The following is a 23,419-nucleotide window of genomic DNA, read 5'->3' as shown; positions in this document are numbered from 1 at the left end:
GTCCCCTTCTCCATACTCCCCTCACTCACAGTCCCCTTTTCCATCATCCCCTCACTCAGTTCCCTTCTCCATCCTCCCTCACTCACAGTCCCCTTCTCCATCCTCCCCTCACTCACAGTCACCTTCTTCACCTTCAACCTCACTCACAGTCCCCTTCTCCATCCTCCCCTCACTCACAGTCACCTTCTTCACCTTCAACCTCACTCACAGTCCCCTTCTCCATCCTCCCCTCATTCACTGTTCCCTTCTCTACCCTCCCCTCACTCACAGTCCCCTTCTCCACCCTTACACCCCCTCCCTTTCCACAGTCCCCTTCTACCCCCATGCTCGTTCTCATGTTCCCATGCCATTCCCCTACCATAGCTGTCCAAGACCCCACAAGACTTTAGTATCGTTCCCCACAACTCTTTGTGTTTCTCCTGTCTGTCTTCTTCCCTCCATCCTCATCATTACCTGCTGTTCAATGCTCCAACTTTTCAATGGTCCACTTGCTCAAAGTTCCGCCCATCTGGTGGTCTACATTTTACTAAATAATTAATTATCGCGAGACTCTATCTGCTCTGGGGTCCACCATTGCGAGACTTCACCATCTGCTCCAGAGTCAGTCATTGTGAGTCTTCACCATCTGTTCTAGGAACCACAAGCTGTTCCAGGCCTCCATCCAAGTAAGTCCCGACATGTGCATACCACAGCACAGTACTACATATTGGAACATACATGTGCTGGACCAGTGTGAAATCCCGCTGGTGAGATGGCTGATTGGATGGGAGTGGGCAATTCTGGTCGGGTGTTCATTTGAATCCTGACAATGAGATGTAAAACAATTTCCTGACAGCCTCTGACAGGAATGGGAACCTGCCATGACGGTTGGGACTGCAAGTTTCCAAAGTTATTTCCCAATGTCGGGAAACCAATTTTCCAGCTTCCGCCATATTGGCCATTCCTGCCTGTCACAAACTCAATGCTGGAGGTAAGGGATGATTCCGCACCTTGCCATGTCAGGCTCCTCCAGTTATAAAGATACAAATTATTCATCACCTTCCGCCTCCTACAGCTCCAGTCCTCACGACCGCACAATATTGTACAAGAGACAGCACATCACCATCAGACTGGACACCCTTGCTATTACATACATACAGGTGACTCCAGATCTGGCCAAGAACTTGAAGTGGATCGAAAGCAGCCTGATTGCTTGCTATTCACAATCTTGGTGCTCATGTGGCTTTGCTTGAATCTTTCATGGGTTTTGTTGATATGGCTCCTCACAGGTATCATGAGCCACATATTTAGTGAATAGCCCTTTAACTCAAGAGGCCATCTGGTGACTGTTGGTGGGAATATCTGTGGGGAACTTCACTGTTACACGCTGAAGGCATCACGGCTGTTCCGTCGGTATCTGGCACAGACATGCCTGATGATCTTATGGTGGTTTCATACCAGTGAAATCCGTTTTGGCTGATCAGTATCTCCATGACATCATCTTCAGCAATCTATCTGACGTAGATGGATCGAACCATAACAATACTGTTAGGAGGGAGCATATGTAATCCTTAAGGAGATGAAGTCTTGTCTTCACACTGAGGACAATGCGCATCAGGTTGTGCGGTACTACTACCCTGTTAAATGGGGTTCAGATTAGATGTAGCAGCTCAATGGGCAATCATACCTCTGTGGGCCATCAGCAGCACTAGAATTGTATCCAACCACACACTTGGCATATCATTCACACCAGCATTAGCATCAAGCCAGGGGACTAACTCTGGTTCAATGCAGAGTACAGGAGGGCACACAAGGAGCAACAGCAGGCATAACAAAATATTTGGTGCCAATCTGGTGAAACTTCAGCACAGGACTGCATGTATATCAAACAATGGAAGTAATGTAGACTAGAACTAACCAACCCACAACCAATGAATTAGATCAAAGCTCTGCAGTCCTGCCACATCCAGTCTTCAATAGTAGGGGACAATTAAACAAGCAACTGAAACAGGGGACTCCACAAATATCCCAATCCTTAACGATGGGGGAGTCTTGCATATCAGTGCAGAAGACAAGGATGAATATTTGCAACCAATTTCAGCCAATGGTGCCAAGTGGATGATCAATCGTGGCTTTCTCCAGTCCAAACATCACAGCTGCCATGAAATTAAAAAAATCTCTGAAGCTAATGGATACTGCAAAGGCTACCTACCCTGGCAACATTTCAGCAACAGTACTGAAGACTTGTGCTCCAGAACTTGGCACACTTCTAGCCAAGCTGTTCCAGTATGGCTACAATATTGGCATCTATGTGACAATATGGAAAACTTTCCAGATATACCCTGCACACAAAATGAAGGACAAATCTAATTCAGCCAATTAATGCATCATTAGCCTTCTCTCAACAAAGTGATAAAAGGAGTCATTGATAGTGCTATCAAGCGGCACTTACCAATAACCTGCTCACCAATGCTCAGTTTAGGTTCCATCAGAGCTCTTCAGCTTCTTATCTCATTAATCCTTGGTCTAAACATGAACAAAAGAACTGAACGCAAGAGGTAAGGTGAGAATAACTACCTTTGATAGCCAGGCAGCGTTTGACTGAGTGTGGCATCAATCAGCCTGAGCAAAATTGAAGTCAATGGGAATCAGGAGGAAAACTCTCCACTAGTTGAAGTCATATCCAACACAAAGGATAATAGTTGTGGTTGTTGAAGGCTGAAATGCTGAGTCCCAGGTCATTGCAACAAGAGTTGCTCAGGATCGTGTTAAAGACCTGATCATTTTCACTGCTTCATTAATGACCATTCTGCCATCTTAAGGTTAGAAGTGTAGGTGGTCACTGATAATTGCACAGTGTTTGGTGTCATTTTTGACTCCTCAGATACTGATGTAGTTGTATCCATATGCAGTAAGGCCTGAACAACATTCAGGCTTGGGCTGATAAACATTTGTGCAGTTCAATTGCCAGGCAATGACTATATCCAACAAAAGAAATTTACTATCTGCCCTGACAATCAACTGCAATACCATTGCTGAATCCTTCACCATCAGCATCCTGGAAGCTTACCATTGGCCAGAAACTTAACTGGACTACTCATAAATATAGTAGCTACAAGATCAGATCAGAGGCTGGGAATTCTGTGGAGTGCAACTTACCTCCTGACTTCCCAAACCTGACCACCATCTACAAGACACAAGTCAGGAATGTAATGGAATACATTCCACTTGCCTGGATGAGTGCAGCTCCAACAGCACCACCAGGACAAACCAGCTCGCTAGATTGGAACCCCATCCACAAACATTCACTCCCTCTACAGATGCATATTACATACAAGCTGCACTGTAGCACCTTACCAAAGCTCTTTCAACAGGCAAACCCTCAGCCTTTGCAAGAAAAACAAGAGCAGCAGATGCAACCTGGAAGTTCCCCTCCAAGTTGTACACCATCCTGGCTAGGAACTAAATTGTCACTGGGCTAAAATCCTGGAAGTCACTTTATGACAGCACTGTAGATTTACCGACACAGCTGGACTGCAGCAATTCAAGGTGGCGGTTCACCACCACCTTCCCCAGGGCAATTAGGGAAGAACAACAAATGCTGGCCTTGCCAGTGATGCTCACATCCCATGAAAGAACTTTAGAAAAGTACTGTTGAGTAATCTTAGGGAACCTTGATTGCCACATGTGTGCATTCTATGACTCCCTGTAGCTCTGGGAATGCAGCCAGTATAGAAAGTCTGAGGGTCCTCTCATTCTGACCAACCTCTTCAGTGGCAAATATACCTCAGGGCCAGCTCTGGAAAACATAACATTCATCACCTGGGAGGTACATTTGTGAACAGCAGTTTGTGAGATTCTAAACGCATCTCCTGCCGATTGCTCAAAGGAGCTAAAGGCAAATAAATTAAATGTTGTGGTGACCACATGGCAGGATGTCTTCTTCCAGAAGGCTGCAAATGTCAGCAATCACCTGACAGAAAAGTCTAAGCCTCCTGAGTCACAGGTGCCCAGTCATTCCAGAACTCTATGCTTGTCCCACCAGTCTTGTGGAATGGCAGGTGGTTGAGCAGGTGGTCGGTGCTTCTCCTACTGCTGCTGCCCCGGCTGCTGCTGTTCCCCATGTTCCTCATCTGAAGTCCAAAGTGGGGTTTCATAGCGGCTCCCCATGCTGCTGTGACGTCTGACAGCAGGGAAGTACAGATTTTCACAGTAACTTCATTGCAGTGTTAACGGAAGCCTACATGTGACACCAGTAAATAAACTCTAAACTTTAATGAAAGTTCGAAACAAAACTCCCGAGTAGCTGAAATGACCTCCAAAGCATTGAAAATCATGGTCAAATAGTGAAAGCAAAGTCAGGTAACAAGCACTGTGAGCAAAAGCCTTTCACTTACGCAATGAAGCAGCTGTCATATCTCAATATTTAAAAGCTCTCTTGCCTGTCAGTTGCTCAGCTTCATCAATCACTGATGTCGTCTCGTCTTGTTCCAACTGGCAAGTTCCAAGAAGCCCCGGAAACCCGCGTACTCAGTTAAAGACAGAATTTGGAGTTAAAACGCCACTTAGTTAAATGTGGAAGTTGGCAGAGTATCGCTGGCAGCTAATATGCAGGCAGTTTCAGATCTTTGAACCTGCTGCCCACACAAACACCCACCTCATAGAATCACAGAATTGTTAGGGAGCAGAAGGAGGTCATTTGGCCCATTGTGTCTGCACCAGCTCTCCAAACGAGCATATGGCTTATTGCCATTCCCCAGCCTTTCCCCTCGACCCCTACATATTGTTTCTATTCAAGTTATCATCTAACGCCTTCTTGAATGCCTCACTTGAATCTGCCATCACCACATTTTCATACAGTGCATTCCAGGCCCAAACCACTCGATGTGTAAATGAGTTTTTTTTTACACATCACATTTGCTTCTTTTGCAAATCACTTTAAATCTGTACCTTCTCATTCTTGATCCTTTTACAAGTGGGAACAGTTTCTCCCTATTTATTCTGTCTAGCCCCCTCATGATTTTGAACATTTCTATCTCCTTTTAGCCTTATCTCAACTTCTCCAATCTATCCTCATAGCTGAACCTTCTCTTCTTGGAATCATTCTTGTAAACCTCTTTTGCACTCTCTCTAATGGGTCCACATCCTTCCTCTGGTGTGGTACCCAGAACAGTATGCAATATTTCAGCTGAGGTCTAACTATTGTCTTGTATAAGTTCAGCATAATCTAATTGCTCTTGAATTCTATATCCCTACTAATAAAGTCCAAGATAATATATGCTTTATTATATGCTTTATACATCCAAATCCCTTTGCTCCTGCACCCAATAAGAATTTTACCCTTTATTTTGTATTGTCTCGCCATGTTCTTCCAACCAAAATGCATAGTCTCACACCTCCCCACATTGAACTTCATCTGCCACCTATCTACCCACCCCACCAACTTGTCTATGTCTTTTTGAAATTCTACACTGTCTTCACAAGTTACAATTCTTCCAAATATTGTGTCATCTGCCAACTTTAAAACTGTCCCCTGCACACCACGATCTAGATCATTAATATATATCAAGAAAACACCACTATAAGTCTTCTTCCATACCTAAAATCATCCATTGACCTTTATTCTCTGCCTCCTATTATTCACAGTAAGAAGTCTCACAACACCAGGTTAAAGTCCAACAGGTTTATTTGGTAGCAAAAGCCACTAGCTTTTGGAGCATTGCTCCTTCGTCAGGTGAGTGGGAGTTCTGTTCACAAACAGGGCATATAAAGACACAAACTCAATTTACAAAATAATGGTTGGAATGCGAGTCTTTACAGGTAATCAAGTCTTGATTACAGGTAAACTTGATTACCTGTAAAGACTCGCATTCCAACCATTATTTTGTAAATTGAGTTTGTGTCTTTATATGCCCTGTGAACAGAACTCCCACTTACCCCTGACGAAGGAGCAGCGCTCCAAAAGCTAGTGGCTTTTGCTACCAAATAAACCTGTTGGACTTTAACCTGGTGTTGTGAGACTTCTTACTGTGTTTACTTCAGTCCAACGCCGGCATCTCCACATCCTATTATTCAGCCAATTTTATATCCACATGGCTACTGTCCCTTTTATTCCATGAGCTATAATCTTTCTCACAAGTCTGTTGTATGCATGGTATCAAATGCTTTCTGAAAGTCCATGCACATTACAGCATTACCCACGTTGACCCTTTCTGTTACCTCCTCCAAAAACTCCAGTCAGTTAGTTAAACATAATTTCACCTTTAGAAATCCATGGTGGCTCTCCCTAATTAACCCACATTTTTCCATGTGACTAAAATTCTCTCCTGAACATTTGTTTCTAGAAGCTTGCCCACCACTGATGTTAAACAGACTGGTCTGTAATTGCTGGGACTATCCTTGCAACCTTTTTTGAACAAGGGTGTAATATTTGCAATTTTCTAGTCCTCTGGCAACTCCCCTGAACCTAGAGAAGACTATTGTCGGTGCCCCCGCAATTTCCATTCTAACTTGCTTCAATATCCTTGGATACATCTTATCCGGGCCTAGTGTCTTGTCAACTGTCAATACCAACAGCTTATTCAATGCTTTCTCCTTATCAGTCCTGAACCCTTCTAGGAACAGAGTTTCCTTGTCTGTCACTAGCCCCTGTGTAGCACCTAGCTTCTCGGTAAAGACTAATGCAAATTATTCATTTAATACCTCAGCCATACCCCCAGCCTACATGTGTAAATTCCCTTTTAGGTCCTTAATCTGCCCTATTCCTCCTTTTACTATTTATATGTCTGTAAAAGACTTTGAGATTCCCTTTTATGTTGTCCGCCAGTCTTTTCTCATAACCCCTCCTCGCCTCTCCAATGTATTTTTTCACCTCTCCTCTGAACCTTCTGTATTCATGATCTGAAAGGTAAAGTTCAGCCCTCAATCTTTCCTGCCTTCACAGCGATCACAGTCCTTCCCCTTTGTTCTTCTCTCCTCTCTCCTATTCCCCTGCCTCTGCACTTGCTTAAAGTCTATTATACTTTTGAACTTTTTCCAGTTTTGATGAAAGAAAACTAAGCATTAACTTTGCTTCCCTCTCAACAGATGCTGCCAGCATTATTTCCAGCATGTTCTGATTTCCAGTATGATGCAGTATTAATTTTTTTTGTTATTTCAAAAGTCAGGCACCCCAGCAATCTTCCTACCTGTCGATAGTCCCTTCAATACCTCCCTCTGCTCTAGGTTGCTTCCCTCCCTTTAAGGTTTCACTTCTTTGATTGCACAGGAGACTAGGGCTTAATCAGCCAGGGCATTAACTTAAAAAATTGGCAAGTCATGTTGCAGCTTTATAGAACCTTAGTTAGGCCGCACTTGGAATATAGTGTACAACTCCGGTCGCCACATTACCAGAAGGATATAGAGGCTTTGGAGAGGATACAGAAAAGATTTGCCAGGATGTTGCCTGGTATGGAGGGCTTTAGATATGAGGAGAGGTTGGAGAAACTTGGTTTGTTCTCATTGGAACAATGGAGGTTGAAGTGCGACCTGATAGAAGTGTACAAGACTATGAGGGGCATGGACAGAGTGGATAGTCAGAAGCTTTTTCCCAGGGTGAAAGAGTCAATTACTAGGGGGCAAAAGTTTAAGGTGCGAGGGGCAAGAATTAAAGGAGATGTACAAGGCAAGTTCTTTTTACAGAGAGGATGGTCGGTGCCTGAAACTTGCTGCCAGGTGAGGTTGTGGAAGCAGATAGATAGTGACTTTTAAGGGGCGTCTGGACAAATACATGAATAGGATAGGAATAAAGGGATATGGTCCCCTGAAGGGTAGGGGGTTTTAGTTCAGTCGGGCAGCATGGTAGGTGCAGACTTGGAAGGCCAATGGGCCAATGCCCCTCATAGTCTTGTACACTTCTATCAGGTCGCACTTCAACCTCCATTGTTCCAATGAGAACAAACCAAGTTTCTCCAACCTCTCCTCATAGCTAAAGCCCTCCATACCAGGCAACATCCTATGCTGTAATTTTCTTTGTTCTTTGTAAGACCTGCTGGATTTCCTATTTTTTCATTGGTTCGGTAATAACAACTTGCCAACATGATTCAAATAAGGCCCAGCCATAGAAATTGGTTTGGGTCTCACAATGATTCTACCAGGGGGCTCAGATTATGTTATTCCCAATCAATGGAATCAGAACTATAAATATTCAACAACAATGTTGAAGGGAAGGCAATGGCCTAATGGTATTATTGCTCGACTATTAATCCAGAAACTCAGCTAATGTTCTGGGGACCCGGCTTTGAATCCCACCACGGTAGATGGTGGAATTTGAATTCAAGAAAAAACATCTGGAATTAAGAATCTACTGACGACCATGAAACCATTGTCGATTGTCGGAAAAACCCATCTGGTTCACTAATGTCCTTTAGGGAAGGAAATCTGCTGTCCTTATCTGGTCTGGCCTACATGTGACTCCAGATCCACAGCAATGTGGTTGACTCTCAACTGCCCTCGGGCAATTAGGGATGGGCAATAAATGCTGGCCAGCCAGCGATGCCCATGTCCCACAAATGAATGAAAAAAACAACAGTAGGCAATACAACAGGCCAAATGATTTCCTTGTGCTGCTGTATTTGGACTTGGCTAGGTCAGCTATCTACAGGGTCCTGGATGCTTACCATCACCCAGCATGTTTCTTTGGACTGCTTGCCCATGTTTTAAGCTGCTGTCACAAGAACACAGGAAAGTAGAAACAGGAGTAGACCATTTAGCATTAGAACTTATACCATCTTTTGTGTGTAGAAGTGTTCCCCAGTTTCACTCCTGAGAAGACTGGCTCTATTTTTTAGACCTTGCCCTCTGGTCCTAGATTTGCCAACCAGTGGAAATAGTTTCTCTCTTTTATACTGCATCGTTTAATAACTTGATACTTGCGTCAATTCATTCCTTAACCTCCCAAATTTCAAACAACGTTAGTTTGTGTAATCCAACCTCATAACATAACATTTTGGGCCCGATTTCACCATCACATTACGCCCCTTTTCAGGCGCGAAAACTTGGTAAAGTCGGGCGTGAGGTGAGTAGCGCACCCACATCCATGCCGGTTCCTCCTTTACCAAGGCCCGAAAATGGCTGCGATCGGGACCACACCCAAAACGGGCACGATGGCCATTTAAACGCATTTGCATGCAATTGAATTTACTTAATGGGCTGCACGCCCAACTTTACTGGCACTTTCCCCTTTACCACTGCGTTCACCCATCCAGAATCAGCGCAAAACAGACATGCTCCACAAAAGTCCAATTCGGGCGCTCCAGTTAGTGAGGAGATAAGTGCCGAGCATCCGGTGGCTCTCTGCTTGAGATCAGTGAGAGGGAGGGGGGTGTCCGCTGCCACTCTGCCTGAGATCAGTGGGGGTGCAAGGGGGTCCACTGCCACTCTGCCTGAGATTGGCGAAGGGGGGGTCCGCTGCCATTCTGCCTGAGATCGATAGGGGGAAAAGGGGGTCCGATGCCACTCTGCAGGAGATCAGTGGGGGGGAAGGGGGGCTCTGCTGCCACTCTGCCCGAGATCGGTGGGGGCAAATGGGGGGTCCGCTGCCACTCTGCCTGAGATCGGTGGGGGGAAGAGGGGGAGTTGCCCGTGATCGGTTTGGGTGCTGGGGGGGATAATGGGGTCAGTAATGTTGTGGGGGTGGGGAATGTCTGTGGGGGGCCAGGTGGAGGCATTTGCCGGCCTGGAAGTGACGTGACAGGGGAGCAGCATTCTTTCTATATTTTTGCGCATGCGCAGTTGGAGGCACCAATCGGAGCTGCAGGATTCATTCCTTAACCTCCCAAATTTCAAACAACATTAGTTTGTGTAATCCAACCTCACAACATAACATTTTGGGCCCGATTTCACCATCAAGTTATGCCCCATCACAGGCTTGTGCAGTGCGATTCGGAATCACTAATATTTTTGCAGGCAGAGTGCGTGTGGGGGCGCCGGAGACCAGGTCTAAAAGTGAGATCTGGAACACTCCCAGTTTCAAATCCGCCCAGCACTAAGGGCCCAATTTTACCATCAAGCTGCACTCATTTTCGGGAGCGAAAAATTGGTAAAGTCGGGCATGAGGTGAGTAGCACGATCCACGCCGATTCCCCCTATACCAGGGCCTGAAAATGGCTGCGATCGGGACTGCACACGAAACGGGCGTGATGGCCATTTAAATGCATCTGCATGCATTTAAATTGACTTAATGGGTTGCACACCCAGCCTTACCGGCACTTCCCCCTTTACATTGCATTCGCCCATCCAGATTTGGAGTGAAACAGACATGTTCTACAAAAGTCCAGTTCGGGCGCTCCAGCTGGTGAGGAGGTAAGTACCGAGCATCGGATGGCTCTCTGCTTGAGATTGGTGGGGGAGAGAGGTGGGTGGGTTCGACGGCTCTCAGCACTTAGAATCAAAATGGTAAAATAGAGCCTTAAGTGCTGGGCGGACTTGAAACTGGGGGTGTTTCAGATCCGACTTTTAGACCCATTCTCAGGCGCCCCCATATGCACTCTGCCTGAAAAAATATCAGCGATTCCGAGTCGTGCTGCACTCGCATTAAGCCCTGCCCAAAACCCTGCAGCTCTGATCGAAGCCTCCAACTGCACATGTGCAGAATAAAAAATGACAGAATGCTGTTCCCCTGCCACATCGCTCCCGGCCGGATAATGCCTCCCCCTGGCCCTCACAACATTACTGATCCCCTTATATCCCACCACCTCCGCCACCCAGAATGAATACGGGCCCCTTCCCCCTCACTGATCACAGGCAGAGTGGCAGCGGACCCCCTTCCCCTCACTGATCACAGACAGAGGAACCCCCTTCCTCCCCACCGATCTCAAGCAGAGATCCGTAAGACCCACCTTCCCCTCCCCACCACTGATCTCAAGCAAAAAGCCGTCGGATGCTCGGCACTTACCTCCTCACTAGCTGGAGCGCCTGAATCGGACCTTTGTAGGGCATGTCTGTTTTGCACCAAATCTGGATGTGTGAACGTGGTGGTGAAGGAGGAAGCGCCGGTAAGGTTGGGCGTGCAGCCCATTAAGTCAATTTAAATGCATTTAAATGGCTATCGCACCCGTTTCAGGCACGATCCTGATCGCACCATTTTTGGACTTTGGTAAAGGGGGAGCTGTGCGGAGGCAGGTGCGGATTGCGCTACTTGCCTCACGCCCAACTTTACCAAGTTTTCGCGCCTGAAAACGTGCGCAACTTGATGGTAAAATCGGGCCCTTATAATCAAAATGGTAAAATAGCGCCCTTTGAGTCCAGGTATCGTTCTGGTGATCCTATTTTGCACTCCTGCCAAGGTCAATAGTTGTTTTCTCAGGGCTTTGAATTACTCACTGTGTTCAAAAGGGCTTTGTAAAGCTGAAGCATGACTTTACTCCCTTGTATCCTCGTCTTCTGGATTTAAACTCCACACTCCGCTAGACTTTCGGATTGGTTCCTGTACATGTTCATGTCATTTTAATGATGTATCTGCTGGGACCCCCAGGTCTCTCTGGACCCTACTGTTTCTAGCTTCTCACTATTTAGAAAGTACCCTCAGAAGTGCCCATTCACGTAATCTAGCAACATCCCTTTGTAATTTTATGTTTCTATCTACACTGCTTACCAATGCCAGTTATCTTTGTGCCCTCAGCAAATCTGAATATGTGGCTTTCTATCCCATCATCCATGTCATTAATAAATAGTGAATAGCTGAGGCCCCAAAACAGATCCTTAAGGACACCTCCAGCCACAGCCTGTAATTAGAATATCTTTCCTTAATCTTTCATTTGCCAAATCAATAATTTGCCTTCAATTCCATATTCATCAATTTTAGCGAGCAGTCTCTTATAATGGACTTCTTTCGGAAAGTCTATATAAATAATATTCCTACACATTCCCCTGTTTGTGTATTTTAGTCACTCAGCTCTTCAAAACATTCAAATCAGGTTCGACAGGCATGACTGACCCCATGCAAATCTTACTGGATTTAATTAGTTGAAAGTTTTCAACCAGTTTAGTCACCCTATCCTTAATTATAACTCTAATAATTTCCCTACAATGGATGTCATCCTCACTGCTCTATAATTCCCTGACATGCCTTCTTCAACTTCTTTAAAGAATGGATTGATATACGCAATTTTCCAATCTAAAGGAATGGTTCTCGAGCCAGCAGAAACTTGGTGGTGTAAAGTCTTGGACATAGTTTGGCAGGTTTTATTGAGTTTTATGTAGTTTTAAGTAATTCAACAGTAGTTATTAACTACTAGACTATATACATGAATGCAGTAAAGGTCAAACCAGGAGCTGACTCCATGCTTGTTTCTACACATGGCACTGTCTAACACCACATTCACCCATTGGTGGTGGTCTTTTGTTTTCTTATATCACTGTATTGGTGATACAGTACTCAGTCTCACATTAACCCTTTAGATGCCAGGCCTTCATACTACACTTGGAACACTGGGCACAATTTTCCCGTTCACACTTTATGTGCTCCCACCAGCGGGAACACCGAAGTGTTTCCTGTTGGCATTAGCAGCGCCTATCAGGTGGGATTCACCCACCTGAATGATGCATTTTATGCATACTGGGAACCATGCCAGCCAACCCAGCTTTACAGAGACTGGGGTGCCATTTTCAAAGGGCACTCCAATATCCATGCTGATAGACAGGCCCCCCACCCCCATAACAGACATGGGGACCCCTGTGGCAAGGGGAGTTCCCCCAACCCCTCAGCACATAGGGATATCCTCCCCCCCACCACTGAAAGAACAGGTCACCGCACCACCACACTACACAGTCATGAGGGTGACCCTCTGCAATGATTTTGAAGGCTTCCAGGTGTCCAATGGTGTCAAAGTGACCAGAGAACTTCAAAGACTTTAAAGGACAGAAACAATAATGAATATCTTATCCCAGAATGGTGTCTGAAATCACCACCCTGAGAGTGAACACCATCTTTCCCAGAGTAACATGGACAAGTGCAGCATCTAGAGCCCCATCCTTGGGGAGAGTCCTGAGGTCAACCCCTTCCCCCCAGGTCCTGCCCACCCAACCTCGTGGCCCCTCTGCAGGCTGGCAAGTTTCATTTCCTTCTCCCTTTTTGAAGCTGTATCTGCTGTCATCCTTTCCTATTCATTGTAACTTTCCCATTGGGAAGGATCTATGTTTGTTTTGCATTACTGTACACTTTTTCTATTAGTTTATGTTGTCTCTTACCTCTTTTGACATCTGCGGCTGCTTTTTTTGACAAATAGTGCACTTGCCCTTTATGGGTATAAACTGGCTCTGTATTATATTAAGTTATTTTCTGAGCACATCCCACTAATCCTTTGTCATTTTATTCAATACGTAGCTTGTCCAGTTTACTATAGACCCTCACTGTCTCATTGAAGTCAGCCTTAACTAACTCTTGAACCTTACTAACAGTTTCACATTTCTCCCTTTCAAACGCCAAGTTGAATTTATTATATAATATACAAAAACAAAAAATGCTGAAAAACTCAGCAGGTCTGGTGGCATCTGTGGAGACAGAAAAACAGTTAATGTTTTGAGTCCCAGAGTCTTATGGACACAAAACACTAACTGTGTGTTTCTCCCTCCACAGATGCTGCCAGACCTGCTGAGTTTTTCCAGCATTTTCTGTTTTTATTTCAGATTTCCAGCATCAGCAGTGTTTTACTTTAATATGAATTTGGTATATGAACATTATTAGATAAATGTTCACATATGGTTAAGCAGCTAACCAAATCTGGCTCAATGCTCATTACTAGATTTGATAAAATGTACAGGTGACCCACGAGCACTGACATGTGTCGTTGGCCTGGTCTCTGTGTGCCTTTCAGAAGTGATGGTCACATCATGATGTTTTGGTTTGATTTTGTCCTATTTTAAATCTGTAAAGCCTCCTCTCTGCTAAGACATTTTATGACTTGTGATTAACTGCTTAGCATTAGATTCACACTCTTACGTTAAACTCACTTCTGCAAAATCTCTCAGCTAAACTCAGCTAAACTCACTGTCAGTCTATCATTCAATTAGCTTCTCGCAGCTTAACTTTGTCAATAAGGATAAGCATAAATCTCCTCCAATTAAATATCGGGAAGACCATGTACATTGTTTTCAGTTCGTGCCACAAATGCTATTCCCTAACCATTGACTGCATCCCTCTCCTTGGCTACAGACTAAGGTGGAACCAGCCAGTTCGCAGCTCTGGTGCCATATGTGGCCCCAGTTAAGTGTCCGAGCACATACCTGCTTCCACTTCTGTAACAGTGCTCTTTCCTCAGCTCATCTGCTGCTGAAATCCTGATCCGTGTTTTTGTTACCCTTAGAGTTGACTATTCTAATGCACTCTAGGCCAGCTTCCCACGCTCTGCCCTCGATAAACTTAATACAAACATGCTTTGATAAACCCAGTGCCATCCAAAACTCTGTGGCCTCCGTTCTAACTCATATTAAGTCCCATTTGCCCATCACCTTTGTGCCCGCTGACCTACGCTGGCTTGCAGTTGAGCAACATCTAAATTTTGCATTCCTCATTATTGTTTTCAAATCTCTCCATGGCCTTATCTTCTCTATTTCTATAATCTCATCTAGTTCAACAATGCTATCCTACTTCTGGCCTTTTGAGAATGCCAATTTTAACCATTCTGTGCCTTTCAGTTGCCTGAATCTTAAACTTCTTGAACCACTGCAGTTCATGTGGTGTAGATACATCCACAGTGCTGCTAGGGAGGCAGTTTCAGGATTCTGACCTAGAGACAGTCAGGATTGTGAGTAGCTTGGCAGGGAATGGTGGTGTTCCCATGTATCTGCTCTCCTTGTCCTTCTAGATGGTAGCAGTTGCGAATTTGAAAGGCTCAATCTAAGGAGCCTTTGTATGTTTCTGCATTGCACCTTGTAGACGGTACACACTGCTGCCACTATATGTCAGTGGTGGAAGGAGTGAATATTTGTGGAAGGGGTGACAGTCAAGAGGCTGCTTTGTCCTGGATGGCATTAAGCCTCTTGAGTGTTGTTGGAGCTGCACTCAAATTAGGCAAGTGGAGAGTATTCCATCACACTCCTGACTTGTGCCTTGTAGATGCTGGACAGATTTTGTGAAGTCAGGAGGTGAGTTACACTCCACAGGATTCCGAGCCTCTGACTTGCACTTGTAGCCACAGTATTTATATGGCTGGTCCGGTTCAGTTTCTGGTAACCACCAGGATTGTGATGTCTTCACCCTATAAGCTTAGCTGAGAATTGCTAGTGATACCATTACGATCACTGCTAGTGATATAGTTCGACACATTTCACTTTTGGGTAATGACTGATCAATTCTATTTCAGAATTATTACCACAAGGGATGCATTTCAGCAACTTTCAGGGGACTGACTTAGAACACAATGACATAGGGGAGGCAATGAAACCTTCCTGTGAATATAGCTTCATTATAGACTTCTATTATTACAAATCACATTGTAATAATTTTAGTTGGAGACTGTACAGAAATACTGTGCCCTGGTGGTTTCTAAACTATTTCAATAATGCTCACAGCCTATCAATAAATAAAGAAGTTGTCAATCAGAAAGTCACAAATTTCAGGATCAATAATGTTTTTACTGCTGTAAGGATGAAAATGAAAATGATAAATAACAGCAATAAATTTACTGGTGAAAGTTATTTAACTCTTTCAACACTCTCTGCCTAAGGATCCTTTTGGCAGCCTAATTCTGTAGTTTCACTGAGGCACTTCCACACTGAGGTGCTGACTTTGCGTTCTAGAATAGGCAGATGTTTTTCCCAATTCTAGCTGTCCTGATCCTGTTGTATTTTTGTGGATCAGTTCAGATAAGTACCATGGCTGCTGTGTAGTGCAAATTCTATTTAAAATGGAAGTACTTGTTAGGGATCTTCAAAATTCCAGTGCAGGCCATCAAACTGGTGAATTGTCACCCCTGGGGAATGGAAGCAAGACACTTTAGCAGAGATGGTGAAATGGAAGGGCATGTATTCATGGAGTTCCCCATTTCTTTATAATTCTTTTCCTATTTAACCCTGCATTAATTATCAATCAGCTGCATCAAGTGACCTTCATTACACTACTCTTTAAAGCAAATTGCGAACTCCATTCTAACCTCTCGTTTGTCTTCAGATTTTCCAGGATTGATAAGCTGGCCACAGTGCGCTTGACTTTGTTAACATTTCAGAGTATGTGCTGCCTTCACTGTGTCCCTCACAAGGAAGGAGCAGCGCTCCGAAAACTAATGGCATTTGCTACCAAATAAACCTGTTGGACTTTAACCTGGTGTTGTTAAAACTCTTACTGTGTTTACCCCTGTCCAACGCCGGCATCTCCACATCATCCCTCACAAGTACCAGCCTATACTGAGAGATCCAGAGGGAAATAGCTTGAATGGTCTGGGTGTCACAAGTGTGAAGAAGTAGCTGGACGGAACACAATGTTACTAATTATAGGGCCATGGCACGTTGCTGCTCAGCGCCAGATGTGGAGGTGCCGGCATTGAACTGGGGTGGGCACAGTAAGAAGTCTCACAACACCAGGTTAAAGTCCAACAGGTTTATTTGGAATCATGAGCTTTCGGAGCACTGCTCCTTCATCAGCTGAGTGATAGTCCAGATGGTCAGTACAAACAATAAAAAGACATCCTGAAAAAGAGCCTAATAAACACCTGTATTGCAGACCACCTTGCTTGGAAAAGCACTGCAGCCAACCGGCCCATGTGGAAGCAAGCACTTGGTTTAGCATATTTTGAGGACAATCTATGTCAAACTTGCAACATCAGAGATGGCACAGCTGTAGAGGTTCTCCCGACCATCATGTTCTATGGATGTCAATATTGATTGTGCATTGGACTCCTCAGTCATGAGAGGATTGACCCATAGAAGATGATGAAGTCACTTATATCTAGCACAACAGGGAGTCTACCACCAAGAACTTTCCAGGTTTCTTTTAGTCAATTCAAATTATACAGAAAAATCCTCAAATCCTGAAAATTCCAGATATCTCAAATAAAAATAAAAAGCTGGCAATACAAACAATACAGACAGCATCTGCAGAGAATTGGAAATGCTAATTATTTTGGGGATAGCCTGTCATTAGATGATGCATGACCTGTTCAGTATTTCCAGCATTTTCTGTTTTTGTTTGAGATGAGAAAGAATTGTCCACCTTTGGGCACTGGGGGATCTGAGAATGCACCTTTCAGGAGCATTGACAAGCCATTCATGAGGGCATTGGTAAATATCTGATACTTGGTCCACCCTTGTCAATGAGCAAAATGTTTTACGGGCTCATGCTGAGCCGAGATGCTCAAGTGCCAGGGACCCAACATTCATAAGGTTCATGCAGTAACATACCCAAACCTTAGGTGATCAACCCTCCAGGAATTGAGAGTTGGCAAAAGTATCTGGGGATGCTCAAGTCTGATTTCCAGGACTCTGTCATAAGGACTGCATTGTTCTGCTGTACGCCTCAGTTATTATGACTTTGCTCCACTACTTAATCTCAAGTATCTCATTCTCCTCCAATTTAAAGTCATTTGTTCTAAATTACAATGTCAATCCTCTATCTGCTGGCCTTGGAGGAGGTGCAGTATAGATTCACCTGAATAATACCCATGGACTCCAAAGGTTTAATTATAAAGAGAGATTAACCAAATTTGGGTTGTACTCCCTGGAACTGAGAAGGTTAAGGGGGGATTTGATTGAAGTAATCAAGATTTTAGTGGGAACAGATAGGATGGATAGAGTAAATAATTTCTGCTGGTTGGGGAGTCTCTAGGACTTGGGGGACATAGCCTAAAAATGTGAACCAGGTCTTTGAGGAATACAATGATCAAACTACTTGCTAATTAACTTTTACACGTGTACAGTAATAGAAGTTGAAACTCTCTTGTGCAAATGTTGATACTGGATTAATATCTAATTTTAAAGCTGAGTTTTATAGATTTTTGTAAACCAAAGGTGTTAAAGGATATTGGCCAGAATTCTCCAGCCGTTCATGCTGGCGGGATTCTCCGGTCCCGCCGGAAGTGCACCCCTGCCCGCAGGTTTCCCGCCAGCATGGGGTGACGTCAATGGGAATTCTCATTAATAGTGGCAGGACCAAAGAATCCCACTGCCAGCAAACAACACGCCACCTCCCGCTGGCGGGAAACACATGGTTATGAGGTCAGAGAATCTCGCCCATGAAGCTAGGTTATTCAATCGCCATGACCTTACAGATTGACAGGACAAGCTTGATGGACAAAATGGCCTATTCCTATTTGTTTATTTCTTTGCTGTTGTTACCTGCAAGACTATATTCCTAGTGCACAGTTGAATTAACTTTGCTCTGCTACTGTATTGGGTCATGAGCACAAACCTCTTTTTTGTTCTGGGTCATCTCCCTTTTCTTAGGTAGTTCTGGGTTTCCTGTGATGTCAACTTTTACTCGTTCTTTCTAACAATTCTGTATCCTCTGCTGGATGGTCTCTTTCTGCTAACTGGTCTGCTTCTGTGAGATAATTTTCATCTTTTCCACTGGGACTTGTGGTTTATGCTGAGCTAGCTCTGAGGGGTGGCATAGTGGTTAGCATCGCTGCCTCACAGCGTCAGGGACCTGGGTTTGATTCCTGGCTTGAATCACTGTCTGTGCGGAGTCTGCACCTTCTCCCAGTGTCTGCGTGGGTTTCCTCCGGGTGCTTCGGTTTCCTCCCACAGTCCAAAAGACGTTCCGGTAGGTGCATTGGCCATGGTAAATTCTCCCTCAGTGTACCCGAACAGGTGCCAGAGTGTGGCAACTAGGGGATTTTCACAGTAACTTCATTGCAGTTTTAATGTAAGCCTACTTGTGACTAATAAATAAACTTTAAACTTGATCTGTTCTTGCTCAGAATATTGCTCTGACTAAAGCACCTTCACTCGCTTCCCATGATCACTGACTCTTTCGTTTTCCACTTGTTGTTCAAAAATCCTCTATTATCTTTTGCTGGATCAGTTGGATCCTCCAGAAGCTGCTGCTCCCAGTCTTGTGTGCCTTTCCCCCTCTACCACTGTTCTTTTGATCATCTTGACTATCTGCATTGACTCTGTGGATTTATGTTTTGCACTCCAACGGCTGCCGAGTAATTCATCATTCTTGAACAAAGCTCTTGCCATCCTTGACCTCATTCTCGCTTTGACTGAAATTTGGTGGATGTTGGTAGCATCTTTACTGATGCCTCCCAATTGTGACCCATATTATCAAATGCACCTTGGCCTTTTGGTACCTTCACCTTCTCCGAGCATCTTAATTTTTCCAACCCTCTCAACATTTGTTTAACATCCTCCATGTTTGTGACCACCAACCCCTCCCCTCCCAAGTTCCACTGAGTTTCTCCTCTCAAAATCAAATTCTAAAACAACCAGAAGGAATGAGCTGTGTAAATGGGGAGGGAAAACAAGATGATTTTGATTTTTCCATGACCTACCTTCTGAATGATGGGATAGAGTGAGAAGGCTGACACATGAGCCGCCAATTCCAGATCCAAAAACTGTAATCCGTAGGGGGTCCCCTCCAAAGAATGCAATGTTCTCGCTGATCCAACGCAGAGCCTGGATCTGATCGAGCAGTCCATAATTGCCTTTCGCAGCTTGATCCCCAGTGCTCAAGAAACCTGCAATGAACAGAAAGCATTGTATATGTTCTTAACTATGCACAAGCATGGGACATGAACGTTTCATCATGTACTATGACACTGCTATGTAAGTAGCGTGTTGTAATTATACAGCACTTTCTGAAGACAAGGAAAAGTCAGGCTTTTACAATCATGAAAAATATAAATAGGCTCTGTGACATATCTCTTGTGCATTATGTTATGATCCCAGCTGCTATTAATACTGGACAAGTCAGATCCCAGAGTGAAATTTGGCTCGTTAGATACTAACCTTTTTGTTTACAAACCATGGAGGAAATTTATTGAACAAATTTAGAGGAATCTGCTGATGAACTTTTAATACTACAAATAAAATGATCATTAAAATGACAAAAGTGCATTATTACACCAGTCAGAAATTTTGGAAAGATCTAGATACAAACACAAAGTAGACAATTCAAATTCCCACTATTCTTCTACCCCAACAATGTCTTTGCAGACGCATAGTTACCACTAGCTTGACACTATGGATGGGATTTTCCTGCTCTTCCTGCTGACAGGACCATCCAGTCCCACAAATGGCGCAGTCCACCATAGGTTTCCCAATGGCATGGGGTGGATTCAGTGGGAAATTCCATTGGTAGCAGCGGGACCAGAAGATCATTCGTGGGCCATCTCCCACCACCACGGGGGTGGGGGGAGGATACAGAGAATCCCACACAGAGGCTCTTGTTTGGGAGTGGCATAGTTGTAAATAGTTTACTTCTGGTGAATTTCTGAGCATTCACTTGCTGCTCCTCAACCAACTTGTATCGCTCCTCCAAGACCGAGAGAATGAAATCACTGTGCATTGACACTGTAGTTGAAGAATCAATTAACCTGTTAATTTAGTGAGTGTAGATCTATTTATTTCTGTTAGTAAGGTTCATGTGCCCCAAAGATCCATGGGGTTGGGGCTATTATCCAGTGTAAGTACTTATCTATAGCCGCCATAATTGACCAACTAAAGGTTGTAGGCTTTCAACAACACTTGGGTGTAATAAGGTGCAATCCCCTCAACCAACCCTTCTCCGCCAGCAAAAGATACAGCATACAGCAATCAAGGTTAGTACTGAGTCCTCCATGATTTATACTCTTCGTAAGGGAACATATACATATCTTTCAAAAAAAAACTCCTCAATTTCAGAGGCTCACAACTGCCTAGATTCCATGGTCGGACACACTTCCACCAAGGAGTTGTGAGGGTGTGCTTGGTAAATTACATACTGGATTGCAACTTAGGTTTTGGCTACAGGAATTCCAGCTCTACACTACCAATGTCAATGGCCTCATAAAGGCAGGCTTCTGCTGGGTAACCATAGAATCATTAGTATAAGGCCATGTCTTGCCATATCAGGGTTCCAGTGGACTTGCAGCGACTCTAGTGCATTCCATCAGAGTTATGGTGATTGTCCGAAAGAACAGCTACAGGTTCTTAATCTTTTAGTATTTTTAGATCTCAGAAGTTGCGAAAATAAATACACTTTTAAAAAAGGTAAAGTTGAAAGAATGGCTATATTCTGTTCGTCTCTAAATGTCTCTAACTTTCCTTATATATAGTATTACCTAACATGCTACTGATACCTATATTCTTCAATTGGAATGATATCTGTATACAGGATACTGTGGGGTTCCTGGTTGTATACTTCCAGCCATGTCCAGATTGGGAGGCCAGAGCCTTGTCAGAAATATGGGGCCCAGGCTTCATTTTAATAATAGTGGTGATTGTCGTGTCTCTATTCCGTGACAAAGCAAAATAATGTCAAATGGAAGCCAGTCAGGTACAGCAGTTTCACTGAGATGAGGGCCTCCTTAGTCTTCAAAGAAGAAATATTCCGAGGCAGTCACTTCTCAACCTCACATGATTTAGGAGTACTTTGCAGAAGTAGTAGGTAGAAGACACAATTGCAATTTGAGTTTGTGACAGTGTTGGAAGCTTTTGTTGAATTTATATCTTATTCTATATCTTTGACTGTATTTAGTGATTCCTTTCTCTGTTGAAGAATGATGGATCCCCTAGTCCATTTTCTCTTCTTCTCATGTGCATGTCTGCTGTTGCAGTGGTCAGGGTCTTCTCCATCTGCTTTGTAAACATTCTCTCCATCACCTTGATTAAGTAGTAACCCTGTCTGAATATCATTACTATACAGGATGCAGCAAGCAACAATGACTCACGTTGGGCTTCAACAGATTCATTCAGGCATCTAAAAAGAGACCGGAATGCCAACAGTCTTGTCTATTAAGTTCTTGTAATCTCCTGAGCCTCGTTATATTTATTCTTCCTCTCTGTGGATGCCATATGAAATCAAAAGTTATGACTGTAGTCCATAATTCTGATACCCAATCAATCAGCCTGATACATGATTTTGAATTATCAGGGCTGATATGATGGATTGCTGCATGATGAAAGCATCATGAAAGGTTCCAGTGCAATGGGTATTAACACGCAGTATAGAGAGAACAGAATTACGCACTAGCTGCATAAATTGAGGAGCTTGTCAGATGGGGCTTTAGGTGCAACATTAGTTGCAGCAATTACTCCTTGTGCCTATGGGAAACCTGCAAATCTGTAGAGTTTAATTGTTCTCTCTTTGATTCATAGGTTCAGTGGGAGATGCTAACGGTGAGGCAATCTGAATACAGCATGTGACCTTCTTCATGTTGTGGTGAGCTGCTGCCTGACAGATGTGACCAAGGTCATCCGAACCAGTCTGGAAGAATTCATGTTGAATTTTCTTGTTGAAGTGGTCTGCAGGTGTTCAGCCATCAGCTACCATCAACTCAACAGCATCTGGGGAAAGCACACCTTCTGAAGCATTGCTAAGCAGATGGTTTGTAAACCTTGTTGACCAGGTATCTATGGGCTGAATTTTCTTGGCTAAGTAATGGTGGCTTGGATGTGAGGGAGCCGGGAAAATGGGGAGGGAGTCACGTCTGGAAAATGCATTCCCACTGCCGGGAGGTTTTCCGTGGGCGGATGGAAACCCAACCTGTTGACTGCACTACGGAGGTGAGCAGCCAATTAAACTGATTATGCATCTATCTAGGTCCAACTTGCCAGGCACGCTGGCGTCTTTACACTAGCAGAGTGTCCCTGCCCTGCCCCTACATGTGGGCCAGCCATCTCCATGCAGGAAGCCTCCATGTTGCATGCCATTGGAGCCAGTGGCATCAGGCCCAATGAGGGATTGCCACCAGGAAAAGTGACACCCAGAGCCAAACATTGCCATCAGAAGTGTTTTCCCCTCTGCATCAAGGGGGTAACAGCTTTGTCACAAATAATTTCAATGTTAAACACATGCCTCTGAAGCTGGCTTCATGTTGAGGCCCACCTCTCCCAGTGGAATTGCCGGCCACTGATTGGACCTACAGCAAAAGGAGCCTGCCCATTGTCCATAATAGAATGGCAAACGTGGAGGTGCCTCGTTAGGATGCCTCTTCCAGTAAGTTTGAACCATTGGATATGCTGCTGATTAGCATGAAGTGAATTATAATCCTAACCCCATTTGGGACTATCACAGATCAGGAGCCATCCCCTAATAAGCATTTTCATCTGAGTTCAAAATAGACATGACCTGCAGACACTTGTTTCGGGTCTAAGCAAGTGAACCATTTCTCCCCCAAGGAAGATAACCATCAAGAAATATTACCTTCTATCAGATAGCACTTTTAAATAAATATCAGCTAGGTTATAATTACCCAGCTATTATAAGGATCTGAGGGTCTCTTTGAAAAATTGTATCGTCTCACTTTAAGAGTCTACAGAGAGG

General features: G+C 44.2%; 1 protein-coding gene across 14 annotated transcripts in view; it reads right to left on the bottom strand.

The window, feature by feature from the left end:
* nlgn3a (neuroligin 3a) overlaps positions 1-23,419 on the bottom strand; it is a 189,837-nt gene that overhangs the window by 60,982 nt on the left and 105,436 nt on the right. For 11 of the 14 annotated variants that reach the window (XM_078211444.1, XM_078211446.1, XM_078211451.1 and 8 more), the window contains one exon: positions 19,446-19,631. In XM_078211444.1, the coding sequence (XP_078067570.1) occupies positions 19,446-19,631 (186 nt within the window). Of the gene's footprint in view, positions 1-19,424; positions 19,632-23,419 lie in introns of all 14 variants that reach the window. The other 3 variants (XM_078211442.1, XM_078211439.1, XM_078211445.1) reach the window with 1 other exon arrangement.

Source organism: Mustelus asterias, chromosome 4, assembly GCF_964213995.1.
Source record: "Mustelus asterias chromosome 4, sMusAst1.hap1.1, whole genome shotgun sequence".
Classification (NCBI taxonomy): domain Eukaryota; kingdom Metazoa; phylum Chordata; class Chondrichthyes; order Carcharhiniformes; family Triakidae; genus Mustelus; species Mustelus asterias.
This window is presented reverse-complemented; position numbering and strand designations above follow the sequence as displayed.